Source organism: Pristiophorus japonicus, chromosome 6, assembly GCF_044704955.1.
Source record: "Pristiophorus japonicus isolate sPriJap1 chromosome 6, sPriJap1.hap1, whole genome shotgun sequence".
Lineage (NCBI taxonomy): Eukaryota > Metazoa > Chordata > Chondrichthyes > Pristiophoridae > Pristiophorus > Pristiophorus japonicus.
Genome location: NC_091982.1, coordinates 56,446,288 through 56,463,895, shown reverse-complemented (window position 1 = coordinate 56,463,895; position 17,608 = coordinate 56,446,288). Strand labels below are relative to the sequence as shown.

General features: G+C 44.2%; 1 protein-coding gene across 1 annotated transcript in view; it reads left to right on the top strand.

Annotated features, from left to right (window-relative positions):
• The window catches only part of aff2 (AF4/FMR2 family, member 2), a 569,269-nt gene that overhangs the window by 530,111 nt on the left and 21,550 nt on the right, over positions 1–17,608 (top strand). Inside the window, exons 12-16 of the mRNA XM_070882879.1 lie at positions 3,279–3,406; positions 5,390–5,606; positions 12,275–12,402; positions 15,685–15,748; positions 15,922–16,058. Of these exons, the coding sequence (XP_070738980.1) occupies positions 3,279–3,406; positions 5,390–5,606; positions 12,275–12,402; positions 15,685–15,748; positions 15,922–16,058 (674 nt within the window). The remainder of the gene's footprint in view (positions 1–3,278; positions 3,407–5,389; positions 5,607–12,274; positions 12,403–15,684; positions 15,749–15,921; positions 16,059–17,608) is intronic.

The following is a 17,608-nucleotide window of genomic DNA, read 5'->3' as shown; positions in this document are numbered from 1 at the left end:
GCATTGGAGTCAGTTCAGAGAAGGTTCACTTGATTGATTCCGGAGATGAAGGGGTTGACTTATGAGGAAAGATTGAGTAGGTTGGGCCTCTACTCATTGGAATTCAGAAGAATGAGAGGTGATCTTATCAAAACGTATAAGATTATGAGGGGGCTTGACAGGATGGATACAGAGAGATGTTTACACTGATGGGGGAGACTAGAACTCGGGGATATAATCTTAGAATAAGGGGCCGCCCATTTAAAACTGAGATCAGGAGGAACTTCTTCTCTCAGAGGGCTGTAAATCTGTGGAATTCGCCACCTCGGAGAGCTGTGGAAGCTGGGACATTGAATAAATTTAAGACAGATATAGACAGTTTCTTAACTGATAAGGGAATAGGGGGTTATGGGGAACGGGAGGGAAGTGGACCTGAGTCCATGATCGGATCAGCCATGATCGTATTAAATGGCGGAGCAGGCTCGAGGGGCCGTATGGCCTACTCCTGCTCCTATTTCTTATGTTCTTATATCAGTTGAGTCCCGGGCCTACCTGTTCTGGTGCAAGGGCCATTCCCTGTGCCTAGATCACCCCAGCTTGCCAATTTTAAGCACCCCCACCCTACATAATTCTTTAAAAATGAGCTGAGACAGTCACTTTAAAAGGAGGATAGTTAAAGGTTATGGGGGTGAACAGGTGAGTGGCATGTGCTAGTGAGTACAGATGAACGCATGGCTGGAAGGCTGGTGCAGGAGGGAAGGATTTAGATTTCTGAGGCATTGGGATCGTTTCTGGGGGAGGTGGGACCTGTACAAGCCAGATGGGTTGCACCTCAACAGAGCGGGACCAATATCCTCACGGGTGGGGTTTGCTGGTGCTGTTGGGGAGGGTTTAAGCTAGCTTGGCCTAGGGTGCTGAATTCCTAAAATGCATTCAGGAGAACTTTTTTAGCCAGTATTTGGCAAGCCCAATAAGGGAAGGGACGGTTCTGGACTTAGTTTTAGGGAATAACGCTGGGCAGGTGTAAGGGGTATCAGTGGGAGAGCATTTTGGTGCTCGTAATCATAATTCAGTTAGATTTAGGGTAGTTATGGAAAAAGACAAAGATAGACCAGGAATAAAAGTTCTCAATTGGGGAAAAGCCAATTTTGCTAAGCTGAGAGGTGATTTAGCCAAGGTGGACTGGAAACAGCTACTTGAAGATAAATCACTATCAGAGCAGTGGGAGGCATTCAAGGAGGAAATCCTGAGGATTCAGAGCAAGTATGTACCCTTAAAAAAAAGGATGGGACTAACAAATCTAGAGCCCCCTGGATGTCATGGGACATACAATGTAAGATAATGAAATAAAAGGGAGGCTTATGACAGACACCGAGGTCTCAATATTGCAGAAAGCCTAGAGGAGTATAGAAAGTCCAGGGGTGAAATTAAAAGGGAAATTTGGAAAGCAAAGAGAGAGCATGAAAAAAATATTGGCAAGTAAAATCAAGGAAAACCCAAAGATGATCTATAAATACATTAAGCGCAGAAGGATAACTAAAGAAAGAGTGGGGCCTATTAGAGACCATAAGGTAATCTGTGTGTGGAGGCGGAAGATGTGGCTATGGTTTTAATGAATACTTTGCGTATGTTTTCACAAAAGAGAGGGGCAATACAGACATTGCAATCAGGAAGGAGGAGTGTGAAATATTAGATGAAATAAACATAGTGAGAGAGGAAGAATTGAGGGGTCATATTGAATGGTGGTGCAGGCTCGAAGGGCCAAATGGCCTGCTCCTGGACCTATTTTCTATGTTTCTATGTAAAAGTGGATAAATCTCCAGGCCCAGATGAAATGTATCCCAGGCTGTTAAGAGAAGCAAAAGAGGAAATAGCAGAGGCTCCAATCCTCTCCAGCTACAGGTGTGGTTCCGGGGGACTTGTTTAAGAAGGAAGAAAGGGATAGACCAAGTAATTACAGGCCAATCAGCCAAAATTATTGGAGAAAATTCTGAGGGACAGGATAAATCTTCATTTAGAAAGACACGGATTAATCAAGGACAGTCTGCATGGATTTGTTAAGGGAAGGTTGTGTCTGAATAACTTGATTGCTTTTTTTGAGGAGGTAACAAAGAGGGTTGATGAGAGTAGTGCGTTTGATGTAGTGTATATGGATTTTAGAGCAAGGCTTTTGATAAGGTCCCACATGGCAGACTGGTAACGAAAGTAAAAGCCCATGGGATCCAGGGCAAAGTGGCAAGTTGGATCCAAAATTGGCTCAGAGGCAGGAAGCAAAGTGTAAAGATTGATGGGTGTTTTGTGACTGGAAGGCTGTTTCCCGTGGGGTTCCGCAGGGCTCAGTACTAGGTCCCTTGCTTTTTGTGGTATATATCAATGATTTAAATTTGAATTTAGGGAGTATGATTAAGAAGTTTGCAGATGACACTGAGAAGTGTAAAGGAACAAAGGGACCTTGGAGTGCATGTCACAGATCCCTGAAGGTAGCAGGCTAGGTAGATAAGGTGGTTAAGAAGGCATACAGAATACTTGCCTTTATTAGCCGAGGCATAGAATACAAGAGTGGGGAGGCTATGCTTGAACTGTATCAAACACTAGTTAGGCCACAGTTCGAGTACTGCATGCAGTTCTGGTCACCACATTACAGGAAAGATGTGATTGCACTAGAGAGGGTGCAGAGGAGATTTTCGAGGATGTTTCATGGACTGGAGAATTTTAGCTATGAGGAAAGATTGGCTGGGTTTGTGTTCTTTGGAACAAAGGAGGCTGAGGGGAAACCTCATTGAGGCGTATAAAATTATGAGGGGCCTGGATGGGATGGACCTATTTCCCTTGGCAGAGAGGTCAACAACCAGGGGGCATAGATTTAAAGTAATTGGGAGAAGGTTTAGAGGAGATATGAGAGGAAATGTTTTCACCGAGAGGGTGGTGGGGGTCCGGAACTCACTGCCTGAAAGGTGGTAGAGGTAGAAACCCTCACCACAATTAAAAAGTACTTGGATGTGCATTTGAAGTGCCGTAGCCTACAGGGCTATGGACCAAGAGCTGGAAAGTGGGATTAGGCTGGATAGCTCTTTGTTGGCTGGCGCGAACACGATGGGCCGAAATAGCCTCCTTCAGTGCTGTAAATTTCTATGATTCTAGGTGGGCCCTGTGGTGACAGACACTGGGACAGATTTAGGTGGGCCCATAGAAACATTCTATTATTCCACGACTTACACCATATTGTGGAATGATATTTCCTCATCTTCTCCTCTGACCTTGCAGTTATTGTCCTTCGCAAACAGCATTTTCCTTCCCAGCAGGTGGAAAGTACAGACACTCTCTGTGATAGCAAGAAGCAGCGTGTGGAGAAGGAGACCACTGCCCCCACGCTGTTACCTGTCAGCTGCCCGGTCAACTCCAGTCACAAGATCCTGAGTAGCAAAGAGTAAGCACCCTTCAAGTTCATAACCTGTTCCTGTCTTTTTGTCAACTAAACATCGTAGAAGTCATTTTACACACTGTGAAATGTTACTTACCTTCCTGTTTGAAAATAATATATTATACAACAAAGTACTTCCAATTGGTAAAAGACTTACAATTATGTTAAGGTTTGATAAGGTAGACACAGAGAGGGTGGGGCCTCCTTAAGGCCCATAGTAATGGACGGAGAGGCCTCACCGACCGGGGGCAGATGGATGGGCCAATCCGTCTGAAATTGGCGCCATGCCGGGAGCGTCGGGAACGGGTTTCCGCGCCGCCCACGTGCCAACCCATCGGGCGCGCGCCAACCCCACACTAACCAGTGGCGATCCCATTTCCGAACCCAGTGGGAAATTGCCCCGCGGGAGTGCCAGTGCCACCGGTCAGTGCCCCCAACAGCTTTCCCCGAGCGGGAAGCTGTGTGTGGCTGGGCGGCACATCTGCCCTTAAAGGGAGGGCGCACTGCCGCGGTTGCCATGTTACTTACACTGTCGGCTGACTCCAATATCCTCCCTGGTGGCCCAGTGGGCATCACTAAAGTGGCTGCAGAGCTCGCAGCAACCCTCCCCTTTAACTGAAGGGGAGGGATGTTGTGATGCATCAGTGCAGTGTTGATGACTCGCAGCGACAGTCGCCCCACTCTAAGGGCACCTTCCGCTCCTCAACACCACCCCAACCAGAAATAAAAGCCAAGGAGCTAAATATCGGTTGAATCCCCACCCCATGGATCAGGGCGAAGAAAGCACTACTGAGTCGGTGAGTGCGCCTACTGTTTGATCGGGGGGCAATTTCGGCCCCATGTTTCCACTCGTGGGGGAGACATAAACGAGGGGCCTGAAATTTAAGATAGACATGGAGTGTTGAGGCGATTAGCATAGATGCATTCAGGGGAGGCAGGATGAGCACATGAGGGAGAAAAGAATAGAAAGATATGCTGATAGGATAGACTGATTCCCAGGATGGCAGGGCTGACATATGAAGAAAGACGGGATCGATTAAGCTTATATTCACTGGAATTTAGAAGAATGAGAGGGGATTTCATAGAAGCATATAAAATTCTGATGGGACTGGACAGGTTAGATGCAGGAAGAATGTTCCTGATATTGGGGGAAGTCCAGAACCAGGGGTCACAGTCTAAGGATAAGGGGTAAGCCATTTAGGACCGAGATGAGGAGAAACTTCTTCACTCAGAGAATTGTGAACCTGTGGAATTCTCTGCCACAGAAAGTTGTTGAGTCCAGTTTGTTGGATATATTTATTGGATAGATGTGGCCCTTACAGCTAAAAGGATCAAGGGGTATGGGGAGAAAGCAGGAATGGGGTACTGAAGTTGCATGATCAGCTATGATCATATTGAATGGTGGTGCAGACTCGAAGGGCCAAATGGCCTACTCCTGCACCTATTTTCTATGTTTCTATAAGAGGGGATGGGAGGAGGCCCTTGTGGAGCATAAACACCGTCATAGACCTGTTGGGCCGAATGGTCTGTTACTCTGCTGTCAACTTCGATGTAATTATATGCGAAGAGATGTTTTACATTCTAATCAGATTTACTACCAATGGTTGTATTACATTGGACAATGATATTAAAATTAACATTTTGCGCAGAAAATGACCAAAAATCATTATTAGCATCAGGAAGTTATTTACAAATGAGCTGGTGCATTCAGAAAGTATTATAGAATTGAGATGTTTTGCAATTATTCTAATGCAGCAATAATTCTTAGTAACATTAGTTCCTTATAAGCTGTGTTGTGATGAGAGGCCTGTCTCCGTACCATCAGAAAGGAGGGATATTAAAGGATACAGGGGGCAATCAGGAGAGCGGGATCATGCGGACAAAATCACTGGGATTTACTTGATGGCCCTGTTTTCCTGCTGAAACATTCCGTGCTTTTCCCAGCCTCTAACTTCCGACCCTGGGACATTCATTCTTTCTTCTCTGTAGGTTGTCAAAACAGTTGACGAAAAGGGAGAGGAAATTCCCACCTCCATTGTCGCCACTCCCGGACGATCCCGAAACCAAACGGCGGAACATCGAGGGTGTCTCTCTCGGCCAGGAGAGCAACAGCAACTCTGTACCAACCAGTGCCTCACAGTGCTCCACACAATACAAGCACCGCAAATCCGACATCAAGCCCTCTTCCCATGCAAAAAACCCCATTGTGAGTTCTTGCGATTAATCTTCTGTTGCCAGGAAAGGAACAATGGGGGATAATGCACAGCCAGTCCACCTGAAAAGAGAAAAGACAGGTCAAGCGTTTCCGGGGGTCAGCCGTAGCTCGGTGGGCAGCACTCTCGCCTCTGAGTCAGAAGGCGGTGGGTTGAAGCCCCCACTCCAGAGACCTGGAACACATAATCCCGGCTGTCACTCCCAGTGCTGTGCGGAGGGAGCGCTGCACTGATGGAGGTGCCGTCTGTCGAATGGGATATTAAAACCGAGGCCCTGTCTGCTCTCTCGGGTGGACATAAAAGATCCCAAGGCACTATTTTGAAGAAGAGCAAGGAGTTATCGCTGGTTTCCTGGCCAATATTTAACCCTCAGTCAACAACACTAAAAAAATACACATTATCTGGTCATTATCACGTTGCTGCTTGTGGGAGCTTGCTGTGCACAATATTGGCTGCCGCGTTTCCCACAGTTTAGAACAGTGACTAAACTTCAAAAGTACTTCAATGGCTGTAAATTGCTTTGGAATGTTGTGAAAGGCGCTATATAAATGCAAGTGTTCATTGCATAAAATTTAGCAGCTATCTCTGACCCACACCTAAAACAATCTGGGAGCAAAATTGCGCAACCGGCGCTGACCCCTTAACACCCCGCGGGGGAAAATTGCCCCACGGGCCGTAAGGCTGGTGGACATCCACTCCCGGGGCGCTGCTTAAAGGGGAGGGCGCCAGCACATCGAGCCGGCATCTTTATTGGTGGGCCGACCCTCGGGTCAGCTGGACCACGGCGGCCCTCGTGTAGACCGGGTCACCATCGTGCAGCCCGGCGCTCCGTATTGGGTACCTGGTGGCCCAGCAGAGGTCAGCAGAGCGCCACGCTGCCGCCCCGGGAGACAGCGCTCCGCTTCCTGTGAGGGACGGAAGGCCCAATTCCGCGACGGGGTGCAGGAGGGAGGGGGCGACTTCCAGGCCAGGCAATAAAAGTCTCTGCGCCGGAAGATTACTGCCCCCAATCGGGGCACGGGGAAATTTTCCCCTGTTTTTTATTTTCATTTCAGATTCTCTGCATTTCCAGTATTTTTTTATTGATCAATCTGCTCCCAGTAGCTGTAGTTACACACCCGTAACCAAATGGAATAAATGTTTTTTTTTTGTTATGAATTATTCTTGCTGAAACTCTTAAAATAAGAGGGACGATAATGGTGTTTCCCACAGGAAGGGCCTAGCATGAAGCAGACCTGATTTGATTAGAGAGAAGCCAGCAATGCTTTTTTGATAAACTGTGTGCACCTTCATACAGAATTTTTCACATTAAGATTATACCTTTGAACTATTCATACATAGCGCTATTAGGAAGACTGCACTGGACCAAATTCCTGCTATCATCCTGGACGTAACCTGAATCGATTCTGTTGCTATGGTAACAGCTCAGTTAAGTCTCCTCTATTACCATAATAACCCTGGCCTGTTGTGTCTCTTCACAAGATGAGACGAGGCTGCTTAGGTTTTTTTTCTAAATTTCTCAGGAATTTAATTTTTTTTTAGGTAAAATTTAATTCAGCTGAATTTTATATTTTGCATGGGGTCCAGGGGGTGTGAAATCAATATTTTCTGGTGAAAATAGGAGGGGCGGGTGAGGGGTTGAAATCAGAGTTACAAGAGAAAACTCTGGCAAAAAAAACGTTTGCTTGTTCCTGAGTCTTATAATGACGCCGCGGGATTCTAGCTCACAACCATACGTCAGAAACAAAGACTCCTGCCATTTTAATGGAATCATTGACCTCTAAAATAAACGGGTTCACTTAACTGGAGGGGAAAAAGAGAAAGGTAGACTTGCATTTATATAGCGCCTTTCACGACCACCGGAAGTCTCAAAGCTCTTTACAGCCAATGAAGTACTTTTGGAGTGCAGTCGGAAATGAGGCAGCCAATTTGCGCACAGCAAGCTTCTGCAAACAGTGATGTGATAATGACCAGATAATCTGCTTTTGTTATGTTGATTGAGAAATAAATATTGGCCCCAGGACACCGAGGATAACTCCCCTGTTCTTCAAAATAGCGCCATGTGATCTTTTATATCCATCTGAGAGAGCAGACGGGGCCTCGGTTTAATGTCTCATCCAAAAGACAGCACCTCCAACAGTGCAGCACTCCCTTAGTACCACACTAGAGCACCTACCCTGGAGTGGGACTTAAACCCACAACTTTCTGATTCCAAGGCAAGTGTGCTACCCACTGAGCCATAGCTTACACCAGTTGTTGAAGTAGAGATTTTCAAGGATAGGACATCTTATCATTTTCTTTTAAGGCTAAATTGACCGAGTCCCTGCAGGAGGTTGCACTAGAAGAACAATGCTAGTTGGGAAATTAGTGCTACATTGTTAAATCTCTTTCTCTGAACCGTGCCGCCTTAGAGCGTGGCTCCCAGCTGGTAGTGTGTGTTTGCAGAAAGGCCCCTCTTTTATTTCATGACATTACTTTAAAATCACAAACTCTGTTTATTTTGTGCCAACCCCTTTACATGTTTTACTTAATAACATAAGAATTAAGAGCAGGCGCCATTTGGCTCCTCGAGGCCTGCTCCGCCATTCAATAAGATCGTGGCTCATCCCCGAACTCAACGCCACTTCCCCGCCCAATCCCCATATCCCTTGATTCCCCTAAAATCCAAAAATCTATCAACCGCAGCTTTGAAAATACTCAACCAATCAGCATCCACAGGTCTCTCGGGCAGAGAATTCCAAAGATTCACAACCCTCTGAGTGAAGAAATTCCTCCTCATCTCAGTCTTAAATGCCCCCTTATCCTGAGACTATGCCCCTTAGTCTTAGACTCCCCAGCCAGGGGAAACAACCTCCCTGCATCTACCCTGTCAATCCCCCTCAGAATCTGATATGTTTCAAATTTAAATTACTATAGTTTTGAATTCACGCTTGTATAATTTAAATAATGACTTACCTTTGGATGAGTGAGATAAGACAAGTCGATGGAGGTCACACTAGACACGGTCTACAGCTATACAGAAGCAAATATCATAGAATCATATGGCATAGAAGGAGGCCATTTGTTGCATCTCTTCGAAAGAGCTATCCAATTCGTCCCACAGCCCTATACATATTTTTCTTCTTCAAGTATGTACTGCAAGTAATCAGGAAGGCAAATGGAATGTTGGACTTTATTGCAAGGGGGTATAAAAGCAGAGACGTCCTGCTGCACCTGTACAAGGTATTGGTGAGGCCAAATCTGGAGTACTACGTGCAGTTTTGCCTCCATGTTTAAGGAAGGATATACTTGCATTGCAGACTGTTCAGAAAAGGCTCACTGGGTTGAGTCCGGAGATGAGGGGGTTGACTTATAGATTGAGTAGGTTGGGCCGATACTTATTGGAGTTCAGAAGAATGAGAGGTGATCTTATTGAAACATATACGATAATGAGGGGGCTAGACAAGATAGATGCAGAGAGGATATTTCCACTCATAGGGGAAACTAAAACTAGGAGACATAGTCTCAGAATAAGGGGCCGCCTATTTAAAACTGAGATGAGGAGGAATTTCTTCTCTCAGAGGGTTGTAAACCTATGGATTTATCTGCCCCAGAGAGCTGTGGAGGCTGGGTCATTGAATATATTTAAGGCAGAGATAGACAGATTTTTGAATGATAAGGGGTTATGGGGAGCGGGCAGGGAAGTGGAGCTGAGCCCATGATTAGATCAGCCATGATCTTATTAAATGGCAGAGAAGGCTTGAGGGTCCAGATGGCTTATTCCTGCTTCTATTTCTTATGTTCTTATGTATCAAAGTAACTTTCAAAAGGGAATATAGAAGCTGCTTCCTCCATTATTTGAGCCAGATCAAAACTGTGTTATAAAAAATTCTTCTCATCTCCCCTCTGGTTCTTTTGCCAATAATCTGTGACTGGCCCACTTGGCACTGGAAACAGTTTCTCCTTATTTCCTCTCAAAGCCCCTCATGATCTTGAACACCTCTATTAAATCTCCTCTTCGCCTTCTCTGCTCTGAGGAGAACAACCCCAGCTTCTCCAGACTCTCCACAAAACAAAAATTCCTCAAACCTGGTATTCTCTTACATTAGGAAATTGTGGGCTGTCGTCAATCTTGGAGTGAAATTAATTCAAGTTAGCGAGAGATTTTGTCAAAATCCAGCAATTTATTCACAACTAAACCAAGACCACAGTAACCTTTATTAAGCAAGGATACGTTAGTTTGACAGCTGTCACTTGTGAATCCTTAAGATATCCTATAATAGAAATTGACTATATGTTTTTAGACCCTGAAAATGCCCCATGGGATACGGGTCCATATATATGTTTGTCTCAAATTCCCATCTCATACTATTTTGATAAAGCTGTTAAACCAATTTATTTTACAATATTGCACTGCTTAAAAGTGTGGTGGATGCATTCGTAACTCTCAAAAAGGAATTGGATAAATACTTGAAGGGGAGAAAATTGCAAGGCTATGGGGAAAGTGGGACTAATTGGATAGCTCTTTCAAAGAGCCGGCACAGGCATGATGAGCCGAATAATCTCCTACTGTGCTGTATCGTTCTAGGATTCTATGATCAAGAGATTAATGCCTCTAACAGAATGGCAGAGAGAGAAATTTCAAATGAATGTGCTCATAACTTCATACCCCACGGTATCATTTCAGGCACTTATACAATTCTTTGGTTCACCTGTAGGCAGAGCTACCAAACATTAGCTGCTCCAGAAGGACCTCTCTTACATCACGAGGCACAGTAGGCCTATTGGACTAACTTCTTGTGACGTCTTGCAGAACTGATCTTTTTATTGTGCACACTTACGTAAGAACATAAGAAATAGGAGCAGGATTAGACCATTTGGCCCCTTGAGCCTGCTCCGCCATTCAATAAGATCATGGAAGATCTGATCCTGGCCTCAACGCAACTTCCTGCCCACTCCCCACAACCCTTGACTCCCTTATTGTTCAAAATCTGTCTATCTCCACCTTAAATACATTCAGTGACCCAACCTCTACAGCTCTCTGGGGTAGAGAATTCCAAAGATTCACGACCCACTGAGAGAAGAAATTCCTCCTTATTTCCATTTTAAAATGGGCGACCACTTATTCTGAAACGATGCCGTAGAGAATTCCAAAGATTCACGACCCACTGAGAGAAGAAATTCCTCCTTATTTCCATTTTAAAATGGGCGACCACTTATTCTGAAACGATGCCCTCTAGTCCTAGATTCCCCCACGAGGGGAAACATCCTCTCTGCATCTACCCTGTCAAGCCCCCGCAGAATCTTATACGTTTCAATAAGATTACCTCTCAGTCTTCTAAACTCCAGTGAGTATAGGCCCAACCTGCTTAACCTTTCCTCATAAGACGAACCCATTCATCTCAGGAATCAATCTAGTGAACCTTCTCTGAACTGTCTCCAATGCAAGTATATCCCTCCTTAAATAAGGAGACCAGAACTGTACGCAGTACTCCAGATGTGGTCTCACCAATACCCTGTACAGTTGTAGCAGGACTTCCTTACTTTTATACTCCATCCCCCTTACAATGAAGGCCAACATTCCATTGGCCTTCCTTATTACTTGCTGTCATCACTCGCCTTATGTCACTCATCTTTACATATATACATATATATTTCAGAGCTCATCAGGGTAAGGGATGTCAGTGTTGGGGAATGGGAGAACATTTCCATCTCAGGTGCCCTGGTGTCAGCATACCAAGCACTCCCAGGTCAGGCACAGGGCTGTTTTACATGCAGCACCCTGCTCCCTCTGCTCTCTGTTTGTCAAACAATGTGGGTTGGAATTGAAGTCAGTGAAAAAGAAAAGTGTACAATAGATGTCTGATCCGATACCCTCCCACCAGCCAACCTTTTGCGCCCCCACCAAAGTTGAATTTTACACTCCATATGTCGAACCTGGTCAGACCATTTACTCACACCAATCACTCACAGGCTTGCTGAGTAACACAGCCAAGTTAAACATAGAAATATAGAAATTAGGAGCAGTAGTAGGCCATTCGGCCTTTCGAGTCTGCACCGCCATTCAATATGATCATGGCTAATCTTCTATCTCAACACCATATTCCCATTTTTTCCCCATACCCCTTGATGCCTTTTGTTTCTAGAATCTATCTACCTCTTAAATATATTCAGTTTTATCTCGCTGATTCCCCCCACTCCCTTGTGTTTTTTTCGAATGTACATAAATATTGGCAGGCTGGAATATTTGATATATTACAATGGTCTAGAATGTTCTTTGACTTGGCGAGGCAGAGCAATAAATGTGACTGGGCATCCTGGAATGATTTAGACTAGAAATTGGCACTAAACAATGTCTGGTAAGTCCAGCTGAACTATTTAATGGGGCTCTTGTTACAGCCTCTCCAATGCCAAGATCAGTTAGTCTTTATTTAATTCCACGCAGTTAATGGTGATATTTTCTCCATTGGCATTCAAAAGTCAAACATTGAGAAGTGAGTCTGTAATTTGTCTGTCCCACCTGATTAACCATTAGCAGGGGTTTAGTGTCAGTCAGAATATCACTGCCCCAAGGTTGCTGGTTGGTCCTGACAGGTAAAGGTATTGAGTAACTCGAGCGTTAAGCTTGCTGTCCACAGAAAATCCCATAATTCTTGCAATAACAAACACCTCTTTACCGCAGGAGATTGAGTTACATCCTAGCTCGTCAAGCGTCAGCCATGAAAACGGCCAATCACAGACAGATCCCTGGACATCAATATCCAATGGGCATTCAGAACCGAGAAGACCTAAATTAACTTTTGATGACATGTAAGTGTTAGTTTGAGCGTCGTTCTTGTTAATACATAAAGGCTGAAACATTAATGTATGTGTTAGCTTACCTCGGTTGACCGGAGCCTTACCTCAAAGTCAGAAGGTTGTGGGTTCAAGCCCCACTCGAGCACAACCGGAGAGGTGGGGGGGAGGAAATTTCCGGTTGGGGTTCTCCTGTACGTTTGTCGTAACTTCAACAGAAGAGCCATGGAATACTCTCGCAAAGATGGCGCAAACCTTGGGTGCCTGCGCTGTGCCCGTCATTTCGAGGCCCTCCTCGTAAGCTGCCGAAAAGGTTTCAACATTTCTATCGTGTCCTGGTAACCAAAACTGGACCCAGTTCTCAGACTGTGTTTTGACCAGTGCTCTGCACAGTTTGAGCATAACTTCTTTTTTCTTGAACTCTACTGATTTGGCAATGTTTTGAACTGTCGCTTAAATTTCAGTTCAACAGCACCATACCAGATTATTCCCATTGGATGGGTTCACCTACGGCCATTAATTTCTCCTGTAACTGGAGTTAATTTGGACTGCATTACACCATGCTCAATAAAGAAGCGGGAACCTGCTGCAAGAACAGTGCTTATTGAAAGCAGCGGGACACTAAACACCGAGTGCTTTTTCCATCTTGATGAAGTGGTATCAGTGCTGTCTTTGCCAAGACTAACATGTTTTGGAGCTCGGGGCTGGAACAGAGGCGAGGTTTGCTTCAGTTCAGGTCGAGTTGGTCCTTTTGCCTGCCTATTAGCAGCCACAGTAGGGGGCTAGCTGTTATGCGAGGGGAGGAGAGGAAAGCTCGGGAGAGATGTTCAGTCCTTAAAGGTTAGATGACTCAATGTGAGAGGAATGCAATGACTGAAAAATAGAATTAAAAATATATAAACACTGCATGGCCTCCCATCTCCAGGAGTCCAGGGTGACTTGCTTTTCACTTTTGCGCTTTTATTTCTAATAGGGAAACCATCTTCACAAAGAAGCAAGTGGCAAACCTTATTTTGGTTGCCCACAGATTCAACACAGTGACAACAATAATTTGCATTTATATAGCACCTCTAAAATGTCCCAAGGCGCTCCACAGGGACATTATCAAACAAAAATTGACACTGAGACACATAAGGAGATTGTTAGGCCAGTTGGAGAGGTAGGTTTTATAGGAGGAGAGGTAGAGAGGCGAAGAGGTTTAGGGAGGGTGTTCCAGAGCTTAGGGCCCAGGCAGCTGAAGGCACGGCTGCCAATGATGGAGCGATGGAAATCAGGGATGCTCAAGAGGCCAGAACTGGAGGAGAGCAGACATCTTAGTGGGGGGAGGGTTGTGGGGCTGGAGGAGATTACGGAGATAGGGAAGAGTGAGGCCATGGAGGGATTTGAAAATAAGGATGAGAATTTTTAAATCGAGGCGTTTCTTACCCGGGAAACAATGCAGATTTGCGAGCACAGGGGTGATGGGTGGTGATTTTAAGCATGTCACCCTTGGGTGAGTGCGGTAGTGTAGTGGTTATGTAAGTGGACTAGTGATCCAAAGTGCTTACAAGGTAGAGGATGTGGATTCAAATTCCATCATGGCATCTTGAGAATTTGAATTCAGTTTAAAAATTAAAAAGTGTTTGATTGTCGTAAAATCCCAACTGGTTCTATAATGTCCTTTAGGGAATGAAACATGCTGTCCTTACCCTGTCTGACCTATATGTGACTCCTGTCCCACACCGATGTGGTTGACTCTTAACTGGTCTAACACGTAATTCAGTCAAGAGCAACTGGGGATGGGTAATAAATGCTAGCCTTGCCAGCAATGCTGACATTGAATAAAAAACAAAATTTGTGTGTAATATTATCACAAAGAAATGAAAACGAAGCTGCAGGGTCTTCTTTATCACCTGCTAAAAAATGTTTGACATTTTCATTGAAGATAGTGTTGCTGTACAGAAAACGCAGGCCACAAGATAAACAAGGAAGGCCATTCAGCCCATCTTACTTCCAACCTTCAGAAAAACCCTAAAATCTCCCCCGTAAGGCATCCAATTATTTCTTACATGATTCTAGGGTTTTAACTTCCTTTGCTTTGAAATCCCAGATATATATATAAATAAAAGTGATGCATTTATTAATAACTATGCTGCATATATTAATAATATCAGTCCATATATTAATAGTGGTGCACATATTAATTGTGGTGCATGTATTAATAGTGATGCATATATTAAGAATGGTGCATATATTAATAATAGTGCATATATTAATAGTGGTGCATGTATTAATAGTGGTGCATGTATGAATAATAATACATAAATGAATTTGGTGCATATATTATTAGTGGTGCATATATTAATAAAGTGGTGCATATATTAAGAATGGTGCATATATTAATAGTGGTGCATATAATTAATACAGTGTTGCATATATTAAGAATGGTGCATATATTAATAGTGGTGCATATATTAATAGTGATTCATATATTGAGAATAGTGCATATATTAATTGTGGTGCATATATTAATTGTGGTACATATATTAAGAATAGTGAGACATATAATAATTTTGCATATATTAATAATAGTGGGATATTTATCAATAGTGGTATACATATTAATAATCGTAGTGCATATATTAACAATGGCACAAATATTATTAGTATTAATGGATAGTAATTAATAGCAGTGGGTAATGGTGCTGACTGTAAGCTAATGTTTACCCTACAGTACAAGCACAGATCGCAACACGTCGAGCCCTCGTGCTGCACAGCTGGTACATTTATTTCCTTCTGTTCAGACAGGCCTGCAGCAGTAACAGTGTAGATTGCAAAAAGATGCTAACTAACAAACAACTGCATGCACGATGATACCACACAGAGGGTTTTTTTAAACTAGGCGATTGTGTTTTGGAATGAGATAGGACAGCGTGTTGGCACAGCTGTCTGCCTTGCATTTCGGAACAGGAAATGGCGACTTTATAACAAGTGCCATTCGATCCAGTGACTGGCCCACTCCGGTGACCATCGAGAATACATTACCTTCCCCGGGTGCAACAGAGGGCGACTGTTCCGCCCTCCAACACCACAGATGCCCAGTTGTTTGGTTTTTTAAACATACGTTCGCGGGATGTGGGCGTCGCTGGCAAGGCCAGCGTTTATTGCCCATCCCTGTTTGCCCTTGAGAAAGTGGTGGTGAGCCGCCATCTTGAACCGCTGCAGTCCATGTGGTGAAGGTGCTCCCACAGTGTTGTTGGGGAGGGAATTCCAGGATTTGGACACAGCGACGTTGTGACTGATGATACTATTTTGCAGGTCTCATAATGCTGATTATTACATGCAAGAGGCCAAGAAGCTGAAACACAGAGCTGATGCGCTGGTAATATATTCATTCTTCTTCTTAATGTTTTTTGTGTGTGTGTGTATCACTGGAATGACATAAATTAATAGTTACAAGAGGGGGCTGTTGCTGTATCGTGGGTGAGAAGTGAAATAATGTTGCCTGTTGTTGAGATTCACATCACTAAAGTTCTTTTCTTTTTTAATTTTCAGCTTGATAAGTTTGGAAAAGCAGTTAATTATGCAGATGCAGCACTATCATTCATTGGCTGTGGAAACGCGATGGAGCGCGATCCATTAGAGGCGAAATCCCCATATACCATGTATTCGGAGACAGTGGAGCTCATCAGGTTAATGTCTTTTTGAAGATAATTTTACTAATCATTTTTAGATGCTAATTAATACCCTGCTGTGAGGAATTCAAGATAGAAGATTAAGATCTATATGGAGATGTCATCTTTCAGAACTTAATACTTAAAATGACTTGTAACACATGCCATTGTGTTTGTTTGCTCATCATTTATATATTTTATTAATTTATGATGCTTGGAGTCTGCTCAGCAAATACTTGGGCAAATAAAGTAGTCAACTTGCACAAAAGCTAAGGGGGACTTCAGGAGGACATAAACAGACTGCTAAAATGGGCAGACACAAAAACAACTTGTATTTATATAGCGCCTTTAACGTAGTAAAACGTCCCAAGGTATTTCACAGGAGTGTTATGAGACTTATCCCAGTGGCGCCTTATCCCAGTCACATAAGAAGAAATTGCGGTAGATGACCAAAGCTTGGTCAAAGAGGTATGTTTTAAGGAGCGTCTTGAAGGAGGAAAGAGAGGTAGAGAGACGGAGAGGTTTATGGAGGGAGTTCCAGAGCTTGGGGGCCAGGCAGCTGAAGGCACGACCACCGATGGTTGAGCGATTATAATCAGGGATGCTCAAGAGGGCAGAATTTGAGGAGCGCAGATATCTCGGCAGGGGTTGTGAGGCTGAAGGAGATTACAGGGATAGGGAAGGGTGAGACCATGGAGGGATTTGCAAACAAAGATGAGAATTTTGAAATCGAGGCATTGCTTAACCGGAAGCCAATGTAAGTCAGTGAGCACAGGGGTGATGGGTGAATGGAACCAGGTGCGAGTTAGGACAAGGGCAGCCGAGTTTTGGATGACTTCAAGTTTAGTAGGGTAGAATGTGGGAGGCCAGCCAGGTGTGCGTTGGAGTAGTCAAGTCTAGAGGTAACAAAAGCACGAGTGAGGGTTTCAGCAGCAGATGAGCTGAGGCAGGGGCGGAGATGGAAAATGTTACAGAGGCAAATTAAATGAGGAGAGGCAATATAAACTAAATAGTACCATTTTAAAGGGGGTGCAGGAACAGGGAGACCTGGGTGTGTAGGTACACAAATCTTTGAAGGTGCCAGGACAAGGCTGTTGAAAAAACATATGGGATCCTGGGCTTTATAAATAGAGGCATAGAGTACAAAAGCAAGGAAGTTATCCATTAATTACTGGTTAGGCCTCACTGGAGGATATCAAGGCTTTTGAGAGGGCGTATAGGAGATCTACTCGAATGGTACCAGGGATGAGGAACTTCAGTTGCGTGGGTAGACTGGAGAAGCTGGGGTTGTTCTCCTTAGAGCAGAGAAGGCTAAGGGAAGATTTAATAGAGGTGTTTAAAAGTATGCAGGATAAATATAGAAGAAGTAAGGAGAAGCTGTTTCCATTGGCAGAAAGGTCAGTAACCAGAGGACACAGATTTAAGATAATTGGCAAAAGGACCAGAGGGGAGAAGAGGATAAATTGTTTTACGCAGCGACTTGTTGTGATCCGGAATGCGCTGTCTGAAAGGTGTTGGAAGCAGATTCAATAGTAACTTTCAAAAGGGAATTGGATAAATACTTGAAG